The 16462-nt window shown below is 46.4% G+C and overlaps 1 protein-coding gene across 4 annotated transcripts in view; it reads left to right on the plus strand.

Annotated features, from left to right (window-relative positions):
• The window catches only part of EEFSEC (eukaryotic elongation factor, selenocysteine-tRNA specific), a gene marked incomplete at its 5' end in the record, with an annotated part of 211969 nt that overhangs the window by 156369 nt on the left and 39138 nt on the right, over positions 1-16462 (plus strand). For 2 of the 4 annotated variants that reach the window (XM_080932444.1, XM_080932445.1), the window contains one exon: positions 4730-5389. The exons of the other annotated variants lie outside the window; for them this stretch is intronic. In XM_080932444.1, coding sequence (XP_080788570.1) covers positions 4730-5389 — 660 coding nt within the window. The remainder of the gene's footprint in view (positions 1-4729; positions 5390-16462) is intronic. 4 annotated transcript variants of the gene reach the window in all.

The raw sequence follows: 16462 nt of genomic DNA on the forward strand, positions 1-16462 counted from the left end.
TGCAGCCCTGGCATTTTTGTCCCAAGTCTCAGTCTGTTTGCTTTGTGACCTTGGAGACATCACAAACCTCTGTTTCTTCATCCATAAAATTGAATGTAAAAATATTGACCTGCCTTGTAGGATTTTTATGTAGAATAACTGACCCAAATGATGGTAAAGCCTCTTTGTTAATCAGAAAGAACCAAAGTGCTTAGCAAGCATGAACTTGAGTTTTAGAAAATTGTTTGCCTGCTTGACATATTCCTCCTCCCTCTGCATCCTCCCTGAGTTTGCACCTTCTTTCCTCAGCAGGGCTGAGATCAGGGCACAGCAATATCCCAGCCCTGTCACCTAGCCTCTGGGCCATTCTGACTGCTCAGAGAACCAGGGCAGGCAGGACCAATCATCATAGTAGGGGCCATGATAAGGTTATGCTGTGCCCCTTGAAAACAATGCTGTTGTTTTGGGGGACAGAGGTATAGCTGTGTGAACACAGGGATAAGGAAGTAGCCAATACATTTCATCTAAGATCTGGGGTTAGAGCCACAATTTTCAGATAATAAAGCCGAAGAAGCATTTTGGTTTTGTTGAGTCCAGGCCATTATGGGTGGGTGAGGTGGGATGGGACTCTGCCATCTAATACTGGCCACTCTTCCTCAGGTCTCTACTGCTAGGCCATTAGTTATGTGCTACTGAGACTGTTCCCGAGCACAGACCCTTTGTCCTCACCCAACACAAGACAGGTCTTCCACAAGAGACCTGGAACATGTCCTTGTCCCCAGGTATTCCTCATCCTAACATAGATTCTGAAGCTAGGCATAATGGCACATACTTATAATATGGGGAGATGGAGACAAGAGAATCAGGAGTTCAGAACATGAGACCTGTCCCAAAAATACACTAACAAGAAAAATATAACCTGATCTCTGAGGATCTTCTCTGTCCTGCTTCATTTCTCCTCCATCTGTTTTCCACTCTGTAGCCAAAGTATGCCTTTAAAGATGCACACAAGCTGGGTATGGGGGTATAATCCTTGCACTCAAGAGGCTAAGGCAGGAAAACCTCAAGTTCTAGGCTACCCTGGGCTATATAACAAAATTCTGATTCAGAAAACAAACTCAAAGGTATCATCCCAGGCTCATAACTGGTTTGTCCTTCTTACATGGTAGAGGTAGCTTCCCTTTGTTTACAACTTTATACCCCAACCAAACTCCCAGCAGCCTGTGCACTTCCACCTTCTCAAAGGACCAGGCTCTCCTTGCATGGACCTTAGGTTTGTTCTGCCTCAACTGCTAGGTCTCCTATGCGTGGTGGTACTTCTCCCTGGTCCCAGTTCAGTGCTATCTCCTCAGGGATGCTGGCTACCTCTCCTAAAGCCTAGTTTGTTTTCTCTCACTACACCTCCCAACAGTTGTGCAGTTAGTATTCATTAGTTGTAGATTGAGCTGTTGTTCCCATCTCCAGGTAGTAGACCCAATTCTGCTGGTTTCCTGGACTTGGGCTTTCATGTGAGATACATAGCAAACATGTTGAGTGACAGACATGTGCTGGCTCTACCCATCTGCATCTGTAAGGAATGCTCAGTGATCCTTGAGTGAATGGATAAAGTCTTACAAAACTAGAAAATGAACAACTGGAAGGAAAGCCTGATTCTGTACTATTAGTGTCTAGGTCAGCCCTCTATTCTTAGCCTCCCTGGGTGGAATACAAGCTCACTGACAACTGGTGATACTGTGTGCATGTGCCCAAGAGAACCAAAGTAGCGGCATACCGCCTGTTCCCATCTTTATCTGCTTCACAATTTCCTGTGTCGGCCCTTGGAATCTTGATCTTCAGTTATTTGTCTCTCTGCTCTTCTGCCCTTGCAAAGCATTCTTTATTATTTCAGTCCTGAGAACATGAGCCTGTTGAAGGAGAGCACTGCTGTGAGAGAAGCCCGCCTGGCACTGCTGCCCCCACCCATCTCTGTGAAGAAGCAGTAGTCAAGCCTAGAAAGGTCTAGAATCTCAGCAAGATATGATGTGGCTGCAAGGGGCAGTCTATCTCTTTAGGTGGGCTGGATGCATGTTGAACCTGTGGGGGTGTTTGGGTGCTGGCACTAAGGGTGCAGCAAGACCTTGAATAGATCATACCTACAGCCCACATCTGAATTAGAAATGGAGACACCCAGATTTGACTAGCAAACACTAAGAAACCTGGCAGTGCCAGACTATAAAGATGTACTGCAGCTAGGATCACACCCTGATGGCAGAAGTCTGTTTCTGTGCTTCGCAGAACTGAACCCTCACTTCTGAGACCTTCAAATTCTGCTCTGGGGTCTGAGCCCTTGAGAGGCTACCTTGTATATAGGTGCCTGGTCAGATCCTTGTGAGAGGAGAGGCACTTACAGCAACAATAGCAAGTACTTCAGACACACTTAGCTCAGGCAGGCAGTCACTAGCCGGTGATCTGCAGGTATCTATACCTCAGGAACATAAGGGGTATGTAGGCATTCTCAGAAACCTATATACAGGACACTCTTTCAGAAAGCCCAGCCACTCACATAAGGCAGTGCAATCAGCCACTACTACTGCATGTTTTGTACACCTGTATACAGTCATACTGTGGAAAAAGAGAGGAAAGACTGAACACTGAATTTTAGATAGTAGGTCCCAGATGCTTTACTTGGGATGCATATAGGAAATCCCTTCCCATAGTGCCCTGGGTGCTCAGGTAAAGAGACCAAGACTTTGTTAAGAGGTAGAAACCTAAGTAGTAGGGGAAACTTGGAAAACCACAGGGACATTCAGAATCACTATGGAGGTGGGGGCGGGGCGTGCTTCAGAGGCCTCTAGATGTAGCTTATGGCTTAAATGGGTGTTGAACACATGGGATATGAAGACTGTAAAAATAGGCTGTATGGAGAGTTTCACTGAAGGTAGGGAAAGAGCCACCTTCTCCAGAGTGCTTTCTAAGTGTCTAAGTATCTGAGGGCTATGGCAGCCTACCCATGTAAAGGGGCCCTTAGTTGACTTAAGGCCCTTCCTAGTGCTGAAAGCTGGAAAGAAGGGGGTAGGAAAGTCATAAGCCATAAACCCAGAGCCCAGTTGAGGCTGTGATATACTTTCCTCCTTCGATCTGCAGGGTAGTGCACTGCCCCAGGAAGAGGGGAGATGTTCTGTGAGCTTATAACCTCAGCACCCTTCCCCCATCGCCCACCGCTAGGCCACCTCAGAGAAGGCTCGAATCTCCCTTTGATTGATCTGGGCTGCAGCTTTTGACACTGCTTCTCACTTTCTCTGCCCTCTGACCCTGTGGGTGGGGAGTTAATGATCTTTAAACAAACACTTGAGTTTGATACTCTGGTGAAAGGCTCTGGGCCAGAGTGCCACCAACACAGCATTCACCCTCTGTCCAGGAGGAAAAGCATGGACACCCACCTCCAGCCCTGGTGACAGGAATATTGGTAGCTGAATCAAAAAATACAGGCTCATTCTATTTCTCTTGCTCTGTTTTCTGAAATGGATTCTATGTACTTTGCTTTGTTCAACAAAAAGTGTTGGATGGCACCCTGCAAGTGGGGCTTAGGAGATATGCCCACTATCTTGGGCTTTGCCATGTCTGCTCCTGATTTGCAGGCTGTGAAGGCAGAAGTCTGCTCTGTGTGGAGTCAGTGTAACCTTTCAGAAACTGAGATAAGATCACATTGCCCCTTCCAGTGATTCCAGACAGGCCCACATATATACATAGTGCCTAGGCCTTGACCTCTGGCCTCCAGTCGCCCTCCTGCCTTCTTATTGACTGCTTAGCCTCACAGAAAGTGCCACCTCTGGGTCTGGCCCTTAACTCATGTCTTTGCCTAAAGCTATTTTGCTCTGGATCTTTACAGGCCTCACCTCAGAGGCTGCTTTCATAGCACTCCTCTACCTGCCTGTGCAAAAGCCAGAGCTTGTCCAACCCTAGGCGTTGTCATGTGTCTCATGTCTCATGCACCTATATTGTAGAATTGTGTTTCAGTAAATATCAACACAATTTATATACTAGTATATGTTATATAAAATAGCATTAATATAGCTGTATATCCTGTGTACATCATTTTTCTTGTTTCTAGATATTGAGCTCTTTGAAATAGAGCTAGCTCTAATCCTTCTCCTGAAATAGAAGTTGACACATAGTAGGCACAGAGACCATGTAGAATAATAACTAGAGGAAAACTCTTCTTAGAGAGCCCTCAGCCTTGGCAGGCAGTCACAAGCTAGACAGTGGGGCTTTCATGGACAAGGAGAGGTAGAGGGACAGGTCACTCAGGAATCAAGAGCAAGTCCTGACCTTAGTCACTCTATAGCCTGGCATCTGTCCCAGTCTTCAAAGCAAACGGGACACTGGTAGGCAGAAAAGCTAGATGTCAAGGCTATGCAGAGGGCTAGAATGTGCTGGAATGGCTGATAAAAAGGAAGAAGCTGGAGGATGTAGAACCTGGGTGAATCAGCTTCTAGAGAACAGAGGGGACTGAGGTTACTACTGTTCTTGTGCTGGCACAGGGATGAGATTTGGAAAAGTAGTCTAGTGTCGCATCCTGGGCCTTGGCTTTTTGGGATCCTTCTTTCTTTGCCCACAGAGGTCTGACTGAACCCTGACCTCCTTTCTGCTGTTTGCCTGGACCTCCACTAGGACTTGGGGGTAGGTGGATGTTGGGGGTACAAAAGAAGAATGACCAAAGCCAGCTGCAAGACTTATGGGTTCAAATGTTCTCCCTCTTGCTCCTGATCAGGTGGTGAAGAAAGTGAAGTCCATGCAGATGTTCCATACACCCGTTACCTCTGCCATGCAAGGAGACCGACTGGGCATCTGTGTTACCCAGTTTGACCCCAAGCTGTTGGAGCGTGGGCTGGTATGTGCACCTGAATCTCTACACACCATTCATGCAGCCCTCATCTCTGTGGAAAAGATCCCTTATTTCCGGGGGCCCCTGCAGACCAAGGCCAAGTTTCATATCACAGTGGGCCATGAGACAGTCATGGGCCGTATGCTGTTCTTCAGCCCTGCTCCTGACAACTTTGACTTGGAGCCCATACTAGATTCCTTCGACCTTTCCCGAGAATACCTCTTCCAAGAGCAGTACTTGTACAAGGATTCCACACCCACAGCCACGGAACGTGTTGATGAGGCAGACACAAAAACAGGCCACTCTCCAGGGGGCCACTGCCCTCGCCAGCAGTGGGCCCTGATAGAGTTTGAAAAGCCAGTCACCTGCCCCCGACTCTGCTTGGTGATTGGCTCCAGACTGGATGCTGACATTCACACTAACACATGCCGGCTGGCCTTCCACGGTGTCTTGCTACAAGGGCTGGAGGACAAGAACTACACAGAGAGCTTCCTGCCAGCACTAAGGGTTTACAAGCTGAAGCACAAGCATGGCCTTGTGGAGCGGGTAAGCACAGCCTTCAGTTTTTTTCTTCTCCCTACTTGGTACTAGGTTCTACAGTCTGGGCTGGAACCAGAGTCAAAAGTCTTCAGGCTTCAGACTAGATAGTTAAGGTCAGGGTACAAAGCAGCCTGAGTCTTTCCCATCATGCCCTCATGGAATTGGACTTTAGCCAGATCCTCCAGGTTAGTAGACTGCCCTCTCCCAAGGCCACCTGCCTTTGCTAGCCCTGTGTTTTCATGCCACTGGATCCTGCCAGGCCCAGACCAGGTTCTCATGACCAGTGAGGGTACCTGGGACAGTCCAGATCCACTTCACCTACAGGTTAGGGAAGGGATTGTGGGTTCAGAGATACAAGGAATAAGGAAAGAAAAAACAAAGTTACTGGCTACCAGAGCACATTGGAATCACTATGACTGAACAAAGCTCTAAGATGCAGACCTGTCAGTGGAGTCTGCACAATGTGGTACCTTTTTCCTGAAGTGTTGGTACACCTTTTTTTTTTTTTTTTTTTTTTTTTAATGGCAGTCCAGACCTAGAATGAAGAGTTCCTTAATGCCCAGGTGTCACTGTCTCTTCTGGCCCTCTGACTGTACCATGGGCTTAGTAGCTGTGTGTGGTCCCAGGATGTAGCTGGGCTCCCACCAGATCAGTACAAAGACAGTTCCTCCTCCTCATCTTGGTGCAGCTGCTAGTACAAAACTTGACCCAGTGGAGTACAAACTTGGGACATACAGGCATACATTCCTAGTACTATCTTTTTCTAATTCACGGATTTTGCTAGAGCTTTCTGCCTTCCCCGCCTCTCCTCTTCATCCAGACCTGCAGCTCAGGACTATTGCCTCGGTGGGTTCCATCCACCTCAGCACAGCAGAGATGCTTCTGCAGATGGGGTGATACAGTGGGCGTCACCATTCACCCAACTTGATTTATTAGCAGCATTATAGGGTGTAATTATTCTGTAGTAAAGCAGCTATCAGAGAATAATGTCTTCTTGGTATGGCTCCAGGTCTAATTGTTCTCCCTCAGGCCTGTCACTTCCTTAGAGAACTGGGAGGCACCAGTGAGGAGTAAGGAAATACAGGCCTCCCAGGAACAACAGAAAAGCTCTGGAAACATGCTGATCTGTGTCTTACCACTAGCTTTTTCATACTTAGTCCAGAGAGTCATCAGACCATAGACTTGCAGCACAGGATTAGTGCCCACATTGGCAGCCCTGAGAGCCACAGACTTCTTCAGCCACCAGGGGTGGCTATTTGGTCTTAGTAGGCACATCCATCTGAATGTAGACAGTCTTAACCTCATAACATAAAACATGTACCTTCACATTTGAAAACTAGTTCTCATCAGGTGAGGCCAGAACATAGCACAGTTCCCAAGTGACCAGCAAAATTGTTCTGAGGGGCAACTATGTTAGGCATATTCTCTAAGGAAATTGAACACAGAGTAATAGGGGAAAAGTGTGTGTGTGTGTGTGTGTGTGTGTGTGTGTGTGTGTGTGTGTGTGTGTGTGTGTGTGTAAAGAGAATTTATTGGATTGGCTTACAAGATTCAAGTCTGGAGAGTCCAACAGTGGCTATATTTGTTCTAGAGAGCTACAAAGCTTTGTAGCTGCTAGGAACCTAAATGCTCAGAGGACCAATGATGTAGCCCCAGCTCAAGGATGAAGGCCTGATAGGTCTCTGGAGAGAAGGAGTCCATGTTGAACAGCTGAAGAAGTCAGAGTCTCATGTCCACAGCAGGAGGGTATTGATAGACACACTGGCTCAGAAGGGTGGAACTTGTGCACAAAGGTGGTCTTTGTAAGGCAGAAAAGTGTCCTGAGCCCCCATCCTTGGCTATGCTGGCTGACTCCAAACATTCCTAAGTGTGTCTTCGCCAAAGAAGTTTCTAGGTAGTTAGGTCATCTTATAAAGGTTAAATCTGTTATCCTATGCCCTACAATACTGGGTAAACTCAGTGCACCAGCCCTGACTTAGGAACTCAGTCAGTTTAGGCAACTAAGGTATCCTAAGTTGCTAGTAAAGAGAATCCCCACTTTCTATCCGAGCATGAATGGACACTTCCCATCAGAGCATGGACTAAGGCACTTTAGCCTTCTGTTTTTGCTACCTATAAAGGCATCATCTTTCATAGTTAGCTTTACTGAGTTCCTGTGTGTATTCTAGCCCTGATATACAGAAACTGTCCTAAGATCATCCTCAAAGTAGAGGCTGAGACTGAAATAATGTTAATCAAAGTTCTGTAGGCAGTACTTGGGACCCAGGAGATGCTAACTCTGCAAGCACATAGTCTCTTCTGTGCTCTTCTTGCTCTGCTGTGCAGGTCAGATACCTATAGATGTGCCTGAAGATACAGGTACTCCTGAGAGTAAGTGGTACCTGAGCCCAGCCTGAGCTCTTACTCCAATTCTAGTCATCTTAAATAAGCTTATTTTCTCCAGATACTTTTTTCAACTGGTACAATAAAGTACATCTTAATTAATTTATCTTTGGTAAATGGCTTTCCTTTGCTTGGCTAACAAATGAGCCACTCTGAAACTTTGGAACCAATTTCGTTCCCATTTTGTGTCTACAGTGATGAAATATACTATTTTAGTTTTTCTTGTTTTTCTCATCATTGTTTTTCTGTTAATTAGGAATATTGTAATGTCAGGGTACATTGAGCTAACACATAAATAATAATAATAAACACAAGGCTTAGCCAATGGAGCTCAATAAGATGATGCCCCATATTCTGTTGAGCCTCCATGGTGCGCCATTTGAAGCCCACTTTGTCTTGTTTTCACATGAGAAATCCACACTCCTAACAAATCACTAGCACATCAGAGGCAGAGGCAGGAGAATCCCTGTAAGTTCAAGGCCAGCCTGGGCTACATAGCAAGTTCCAGGCCATCCAGGACTACATAGAAAATTTACAAAGTTTTGATAAAGTGTCATTTTCCACCCAAGAATAAATTGCACATGAGTTCCTTCCAAAGAGGACAGGATGGAAAGTAAAAGGCTGAGAAACCTTACAAACCTGTCTTTTAAAAGCAAAAATAAACTAATCTCTAAGTAAGTGTGGGGTGTGTTAGGCTGTTGGCCATCAATCTTCCTGCAATTGCAAGTCCTTGAATGCTTTGTTCAGTCTCTGTCTTAATTGTGTTCTTGCCAGTAAAGCCCAGAAACAGTTGTGAGCTGCACCTAAATATGGTTGTGTTCAAATAACATCTTCCATTAGTGAATGCTAAAGTTTGACTTTGACTTAGATTTCATGTATCATGAAAGATTCTTTTTAATGTTTTTTAGCTCATTAGACAGACAGCAGTTCTTAACTCAGAAACCATCTAAGAACAAGTCTAGGCAGAGTCTGACCCTCTGGCCAGTTTGCTGTTCCTGGTCATAGCCAAAGCTGACCAGTTCTGCTTGCTCCACAGCCCAGCAATTGGGCCATAGGGTAGGGCCTCACAAAGGTAAAAGCATCTAAAGTGTCATTCAGGAGAAAAAGGGGGAGTCTGAAGGGCTGGAAGCTCCCTGGAAGCCTGTTCCACAGGCTGGGCCATCTTCCAGAGTACTAAGACATGGGAATAGGAGCATCATTTAAAGGTGCACTGTTTGAAAGGATAATACAAAAATTGAATTAGACTTTGATCACAGAGAAAGAATGAGTGGAATAGAAGAGTTGGAAGAAGTGCTTATTCACAGAAGGAAAACTGGAGTGAACCTGATAAATCAATACAAATAAGAAAAATAAGAATAATGCTTGAAATGATGACAGTGATCCAAGGGACAAAATTAAGAAGCACTTGCCATACTAAATAAACACAAGCTATAAAAACACTAATAGGTTCAGTTAGAACATAAAGTCTATTGTTATGCTGTGTCTAAGAAGCAAAAGTAAAGAATAAAGATGTCAGGAGACTGAGCAGGAAGACCACCCGAGTGGACAGTCATCCTTAACAGATGTGGGGCAGTCGCAGAGATGAAACAAAGAGGGTAATATGCAGTAACAGGTGAAGTTACAGACCAGAACCAAGTATGTTAAAAGTAAAGCCCAAAAGGAATCTAGGGCGATGAAGCTATTGGTTTTCAGAAATGCTCAACTTAGGTACATAATAGTATAGATTGTAAAGATCTGACAGAGTTGCCAATGGTCTGTCAAAGCTGAGCATACCACTGGGCCCTGTCCTCAACAAGCTACTAATGCATCAGATTTACACATACATGATTTGACCCAGGGGCCAGAAAAGTGGGTCTGCCTGTGGTCCAACAGGAGCAAAAAGCCCATGAAGGGGCTAGAAAACTGAGAGGCAGGAAATGAGGAACAGAATTCCACCTAAGATGGAGGAAGCACAGAAGAGTGGAGCCTTTGAGCTGTGTGTGTCTTGAGCTGCTAGCTAGAGAACCACTGGTCAGACATGGAAGGACACTGGGGATTCTAGGTCCAGGAGCTGCTCTATGTCACAGAGGCCAACCAGTGCCTGACTCTGAACCACTGGAGCAGCCAGTCACAGAGTCAGGACTTCTTCTTGGAATAGTAGGTTGGGGGGCTTGGAAAGAGAGTGGCTTTGGTTCCCAGTGCAAGAATCACCTCAGAGCTAGAAGTTGTCCTGTGGAGGCTTCAGCTATCCTCTCACCTGCTCGGCTACATCCTGTCACTCAAGGCTTCCTGACCCAGTTCATCTGGATCACAAGAACTCCCAGGTTAAAATAAAATAGAATAAAATAACTCCCAGGTTGGACAGCACCTGGTCCATGGAGCCATATTTCTCCCTATAGCAGTTCTGCTCTCTTTGCCGTCAAGTAAGAGATGAGGCAAGTGGCCAGCAGCAACTGTCTTCATGCCCAACACATCCTGACTGTTGCTGCATTCAGGACACCCTCTCTCTATGACTTCCGGCACCCACCTCCTCCTACCTTACTGTGGTCCTCAACACCTGGCAGCTCACACAGCCTCACATAAATAATGGTACATGGCAGAAAGGTCCTGCCAGCTCTTATTACACAATCTCTTTAGATCTAGAACCTTTACAGAACCAGGCAATGCTGTGCACAGCACTAAAGTGGGCCCTAGGGTGTGGCAAGTAGGTAAACAAACATGGAAAATGCTGGTGCTTTGCCAACCACAAGGTGGCCCTTGTTAAGCCCTATGCATCATGACCATAGTTCACATTGTTCATGGCACACATCCCAGGGTCTAAGCTGAGTAGTGGCAAGAAGCTGTCCCTACTATGGAGGAGGGAAGGTCAAGCCAGATATATTGGCTACTGCAGGTCTAGCCCTGTGGCGCCAACCAGAAAGGCCTCAGGCTGGACTTCAGGAGCCTGAGGCATGGACCCAACCAAGTGTAAACATGCAGACGCCACCAGGAGCACTGGCTAGCTTTGAAGTCTGATCAGCACTGCCTCAGGCTCCTGGCTCTACTTAGCTCTACTGCTGATGGTTTGTTAAACCTGCTCAGGGCCCCAGGAAACCTACCACCTGCTTCTTTCTGAGCTGGAACAGCTCAGGTTTGGGGGTGCTATGCAGATCAACTATAACACCCTAACCTCTGGCCATTTAGTCTGTCTTACTGTTCTTGCCCATAGGCACCCAGCTATAAGTCAGAGGCTGTGGACACCTTAAACAAAATGATTCCAGGAGACAGATTAAAATGGCCTACTGTGACAGGTTCCTCAGGCTTCAACCTGACTATAAACCAGCATTTCTCCTGGTTTCTTCCAGGATCAGAGTCTGATAACTGGAGCCCACCTTCACTGCTTTGGAGACTGCAGTCATGTCCAAAGGAAGGTGCAAGATCCAGGGGCGAACATAATAGAAAGCTAGCTCTGGAAGCTAGGACTGAGTTAAGGCACAGTCTAGAATAGCATAGCTGTGACATGTTACTCCTCAAACCCAACTCTTCTGTAAGAGTGCTGTGCTGGGAAGTTGAGACTACATGAGAGAAGGGCCAAGTGGCTGACATATGGTCAGTGCTCCTTAAGTTACGTACCCCCTTTTCTCTGTGGAGGACAGCTGACAGGGAACTGTCGCTTAGGATCTCTTTAACCCCAGTAGGTGCTTTATTTACCCAGGAGGGACTCAGGTGATGGCTGAACATATAGAATGTAAGGAATGTTCAGGGAGGAAGGAGGCCTGGCCTGAGGAGAAGCCTGAGAGTCTGTGGTGGGCAGAAGTATAGGGCAGCTATCCCAGGCAGCAGCCTGTTGTAAGGATGTCAGTGGCTGACACCAGGCCTCAGACTTTGAGCCTCTGGAATATGTTTGATGAGATGAGACAACTGTAGGCTAACTTACTTCCCTAAGGTTTATACAGAGCTTATAAGAAAGTTGTTTGTTGTCACAGTCTTTGGTGCCAGGAACCTTGTCTTGTCCCTTTAAAAGCAGAAAACTGTCTTGTGTTACAGAAGCAGAGCCTGAGGTACAGCAGAGTGAATTGGCTTGCCCAGGTGTTACAGTGGTGAAGTGAGAACCAGCCCCAGCCCACAGGTTAACCAGGGCCTCGTTCTGCCTTTCCACCAGGCCAAACTGGTAGGGAGGAGGAGCAAGAAGATAGTGTTTTCTGGTGATGTACAAGAAATTCACTAATATAGAGTCTGTTCTAATGGTAATTCTGTCATGTCTTGGTGCTCTGGTCAGTATCAATGTGCTAATCCTAACAACCTATGTCATGAAAATACTGAAGTTTAGAGAAGTCCCCTGCCTCAGGCCATGACACTATAAGAGACAAAGCCAGAACTCAAGCAACTAAAGCCATTTCCCTTCTGAGAACACAGCCCCTCCCCCTCCTCACTATAGTGGGGAGCCTAGCTCAGCTCTCTTCACAGTGACTTCCCTTTCTGCGCGGTGAACTAGTCGAAGCTTCAGAACTTGGGCAATTCCCAAACCTCATCCTGGGAACCAAGCCCTGGAAGAGAGATACATGTAATGACATAATTATGTGCAACAGCAGCCAAGTTCCTGCTCAAAACCTGGGGACAATGGGGACTCTCCTGGCATGGCAGCAAGAGCTGGACTTGGATGCACAGCTGTAACTGCTGAGGGAGTGTGACCCCTCCAGCAACCACAGGTGGGTAGATGAAGCCAATTCTCATGCTAGCAGTGAAAGTCCCCACTTGAGCTATTGTGACCACTGGCCTGTGTTCAGCATTGTCCCCAGGAATAGGGCCACCAGCAAACCCCATAGGCATTGCCTTCAGTTTGACACTGGTGATTGATTCAGAATACTACCCTCCAACTGCTCTGTCAGGGCCCCTCTTTCTGATGTGCTGGTGTCTGCTCTCTGTATTCTCTTCTTACTGCAAGGGTGAGTTTTGTCCCTGGGCTTTTTTGATATGTCCTATATCTGGGTTGAGTGTCACACCATGGTCAGCTAATGAGGGCAGCCTGCAAGGGTGCTGGGCAACAGGTCTTACCATGTTACCAGCTCTACCTTCTCTCCCTGCCTCCTCCCTCTAAAACACCTTTGGGAGTCCCTGACTATAGGGACTGTCTTCTCTCTGACAGGGTTTTCCCTGAGCTCAGACAAGCAGGATTGAGGCTGCTCAGCACTCCAGAACCATTGAGTCAGCCAGTTAGCATTAGCCCAAGAGAACCCAGACACCAGAAAAGGATATGATGGGCTCATTCACAGAAGTGTCGTCTCCTTTGTCCTTAGGTCTTATGAGGACTAGCCAGAACAACCCCCATTTGGCCTCTGTGCAGCAAGAAGGGTACCCACCTGACAGCCTATGGTAAAATGGGCTTGATAGCCTCTTCTATTCCCCAGTACTCTCCCCAGAAGTCACCACACTCATAATCTCACCGTAGGCTACCTTCAGTCTCCTAAGTAGATCTGACACAGTGCAATGACCTCTCACTCAGTTATGTAAAGTGATAGTTAGAGCTGAAAGCAGACAGGGCCACCAGTATTCAGGGAATGCACAGGGACCTAGAAGCTAAATTCCATCCCACCCTCCCTGGACCTAAACTACACTTAGAAATGAAGACATAGAAGAGGTTAATGGAGGGAACAGGGAATATACTTGGTGCTAGTAAATCTTCTAGCAAAGGCATAAAACAAGAAAGTAGAAATAACAGAGACAGCTCCTTTAGATTTTAGGACCTTATGGCTGCCATTCTTGCCATAGAGGAACAGAGGCCAACCAACAAGATGGAGCTCCTGTAACCTCTCTTGAGAAGGTCACAAGAAGCCCATTAACTCCATACCTTAACCTGGATGTTTAAAACAATATGATGGTGCTGGGTGTGGTGGCACTCACCTTTAATTCCAGCACTCATAGGGGTCTCTGAGTTTGAGGCCAAACTATTCTGCATAATGAACTCCAAGATAGCCAAGGGTAAATAGAAAAATCCTGTCTCAAAAAAACAAACACCCTAAGGAGATAGAAACTCCACAGGAAGACCAACAGAGTCAACTAACCTGGACTGGACCCTTGGGGCTCTCAAAGACTGAAGCACCAACCAAAGAATATACACAGACTGGACCTAGGCCTCCCGAGCATATGTAGCAGATGTACAGTTTGGTCTTCATGTGGGTCCCAAACAACTGGAGCGGGGCTATCCTAAAAGCTGTTGCCTGTATTATGATATATTCTAGTTGGGCTGCTTTGTCTGGCCTCAGTAGGAGAGGAAGTTCCTAGCCTCAAAGAGACTTCTTGAAGCACAGGGTAGGGAGATACACAGAGGGGTTCCCACCCACTCAGAGAAGGGGAGGTGAGAGGAAGGATTGTGGGAGGAGTAACTGGGAGGGGGCAGTGAGTGGAATATAAAATGAATAAGTAAAAAAATTTGTAAAATGTGGTAATGTAGGTCTGTAAATAGGGCTTCACACGTACTAGCAACCCCACAGATTTGACTGCCCACCACTGGTCAGCCAGAGAACATAACAAGTATAGAGCCCTAGACCTTCACTCTCCGAATTGTTTAAGTATCACTAAAACTAACTTCAGGGACTTCCCTGGCATAAAGGCAGTGAAGCTTTTGACATTGTCCTGATGTTAACAGAATTATCCTACCCTTTGGCAAGGACATTTAGGAAAAGAGGGAAGCTCCACTCTCTTTGTGGCATTTTGGAGAGAGTAACGACAGGAGATAAAGCCAACCAGCCATGTGAGTTTTCAGTTGGAGTGGCCAAGGGCCACTCTATCTGATTATTCCTGGGATGGCAGGGGAAGTTTAGGAGTGCCCAGTCATTGAATTAATAAAGGCATTTTAAGATTAACTGGCGTGTGTGTGTGTGTGTGTGTGTTGATTTTTATCTGTAGATCCAAGAAAATCTGGGTAAGGGCTGGTAGCAGGGTCCACTGAAGCTTAAGGCAGAATAGCAAAAACTACATGCTACAACATTTTATAGCAAAAGTTGGGAAACAGGGCAGTAAGGAGTCTTCAGAAAGTCTTTGCTAATAGATAGCATGCCTACCACCCAGCTCTTTGTCCAGGAAGCCAGGCCTCCAGGCTCACTAGACAGCCAACTCTGGCCACCAGGCTGCAGCATTGGGTAGGCAGCATCTAGGCTGGAATTTGCCCTCCTATCTTGTCAAGAGAAAACAAAACCACATTGCTGACAACTGGCCCTCTTGTAGACAAGTCCTGTCTCTCTAGGATTAGCATATGAATGATTAAGTTTTGTCTCCAAGAAGCAAAGAGCTATCTAGCTTCCCACCCTTTCTTTCCCCCTCAGTCCTATACATGGATGCCTGTTCTTTCCTCATTGCCTCTGAACATGTGTTTACCAAGCTCTGTGAGGTGTGGTATATAAAAAAGAACCTCTTTCCTCTGCAGGATTAAGTAGACAAGCTATGTTGGGTTTTAAGACAGGGTAGCCAAGCTCAGAATAGAGATTCCACCTCAATTCTGGGAGTAGAGAAGGCTACCTGAAACAAGGTGCAGAGTAAAACCAGGGTGGGTAGGGAGGATTCCCCCAGTGAACAGAGGAAGAGGGTGAGAGGCATGGCAGAGGGGCCTGGAGACTGTACGGTGACAGATATTAAAGCTTTGCCTGATGGTGTCACAGGCCTTGCAGGTCTGTGTACCCATCTAAATGCACAAGTGTTTAATTGCAGTGTGTGTGTGTGTGTGTGTGTGTGTGTGTGTGTGTGTGTGTGTGTGATTGTGTGGCATGTGTGTGGCAGTAAGGGTGGTAATAAAAGACCCCAAGTGAGTGGCACAAGCTGAGAACAGTACTGTGGAGGGCGGCGCCCATGTGGGAAATGATCCTGCTCTGATTTAAGTAGTGAACAAGAGAATAAGGATATGACATAAGGACAAGTTGTAATCTGAGGATACACAGAGTGAAAGTTGGGGAGGAATCAGTAAAGGCCGTGGGGTCACAGAGGCCTGAGATCTCATTCAGGTCTATTCTGGCTGGTCATGCATCCCCTCAGATGCCAGGTAGGTGTCTGCCTTGATGTCACACTAGAGGTACTTGGGAACAATGCAAGTCCTTATGGGAAGAGTGAATAGGACAATTTTGTCATTGATTTGGTCCCAGTAATGAACTTTTTTTTAAAGATGTGGTCTTACTAATAGTATATAACCTAGGATAACCATGAAATTTCTAAGTATCCTAGATTCTCCTTGAACACATTGATTAGCCTACTACCTCAACCTTCTGAGACTTGGAATCATAGGCATGCATGTACTATCAGGTCTTAATGGTAATGCTTTTTAAAGATGCTTTCAAAGTAAGCTGTGAGCTCTTGGTCCAAGGACTCTCTTTCTTATTCTTAAACAGTGATGCTGGAGGAAGTCTATAAATCTCTGGTGTATCTGTCTGTCCCCAGTGAGCCTCAGTACATGGGCAGTACTCTAGCCACTGCTTCAGTATGGAAGGGAGCTACACCACGCTGACTGCTGGTTTGGGTTTCAGCATAGGCTTTGCAAAGGGCCTAGCAGGCCTGGGCTGGATCCCTGTGTGCTGTTCTTCAAGTCTGACTCCCCTTAGGTAGGATAAAGTCCCTGAAGGTGAAGAGGGGGCAGAGGAGATATGAGAGACAGCCTGTGCAAGGACTGATCATGACTTGAACACTTTTTTCAGCCATGGGATCATGGATGGACTGTTCAAGCTGGACTCATTAGACCAGTTAAACTAAATATGC

This window comes from Micromys minutus (assembly GCF_963924665.1).
Source record: "Micromys minutus genome assembly, chromosome: 18".
Taxonomy (NCBI): Eukaryota; Metazoa; Chordata; class Mammalia; order Rodentia; family Muridae; genus Micromys; species Micromys minutus.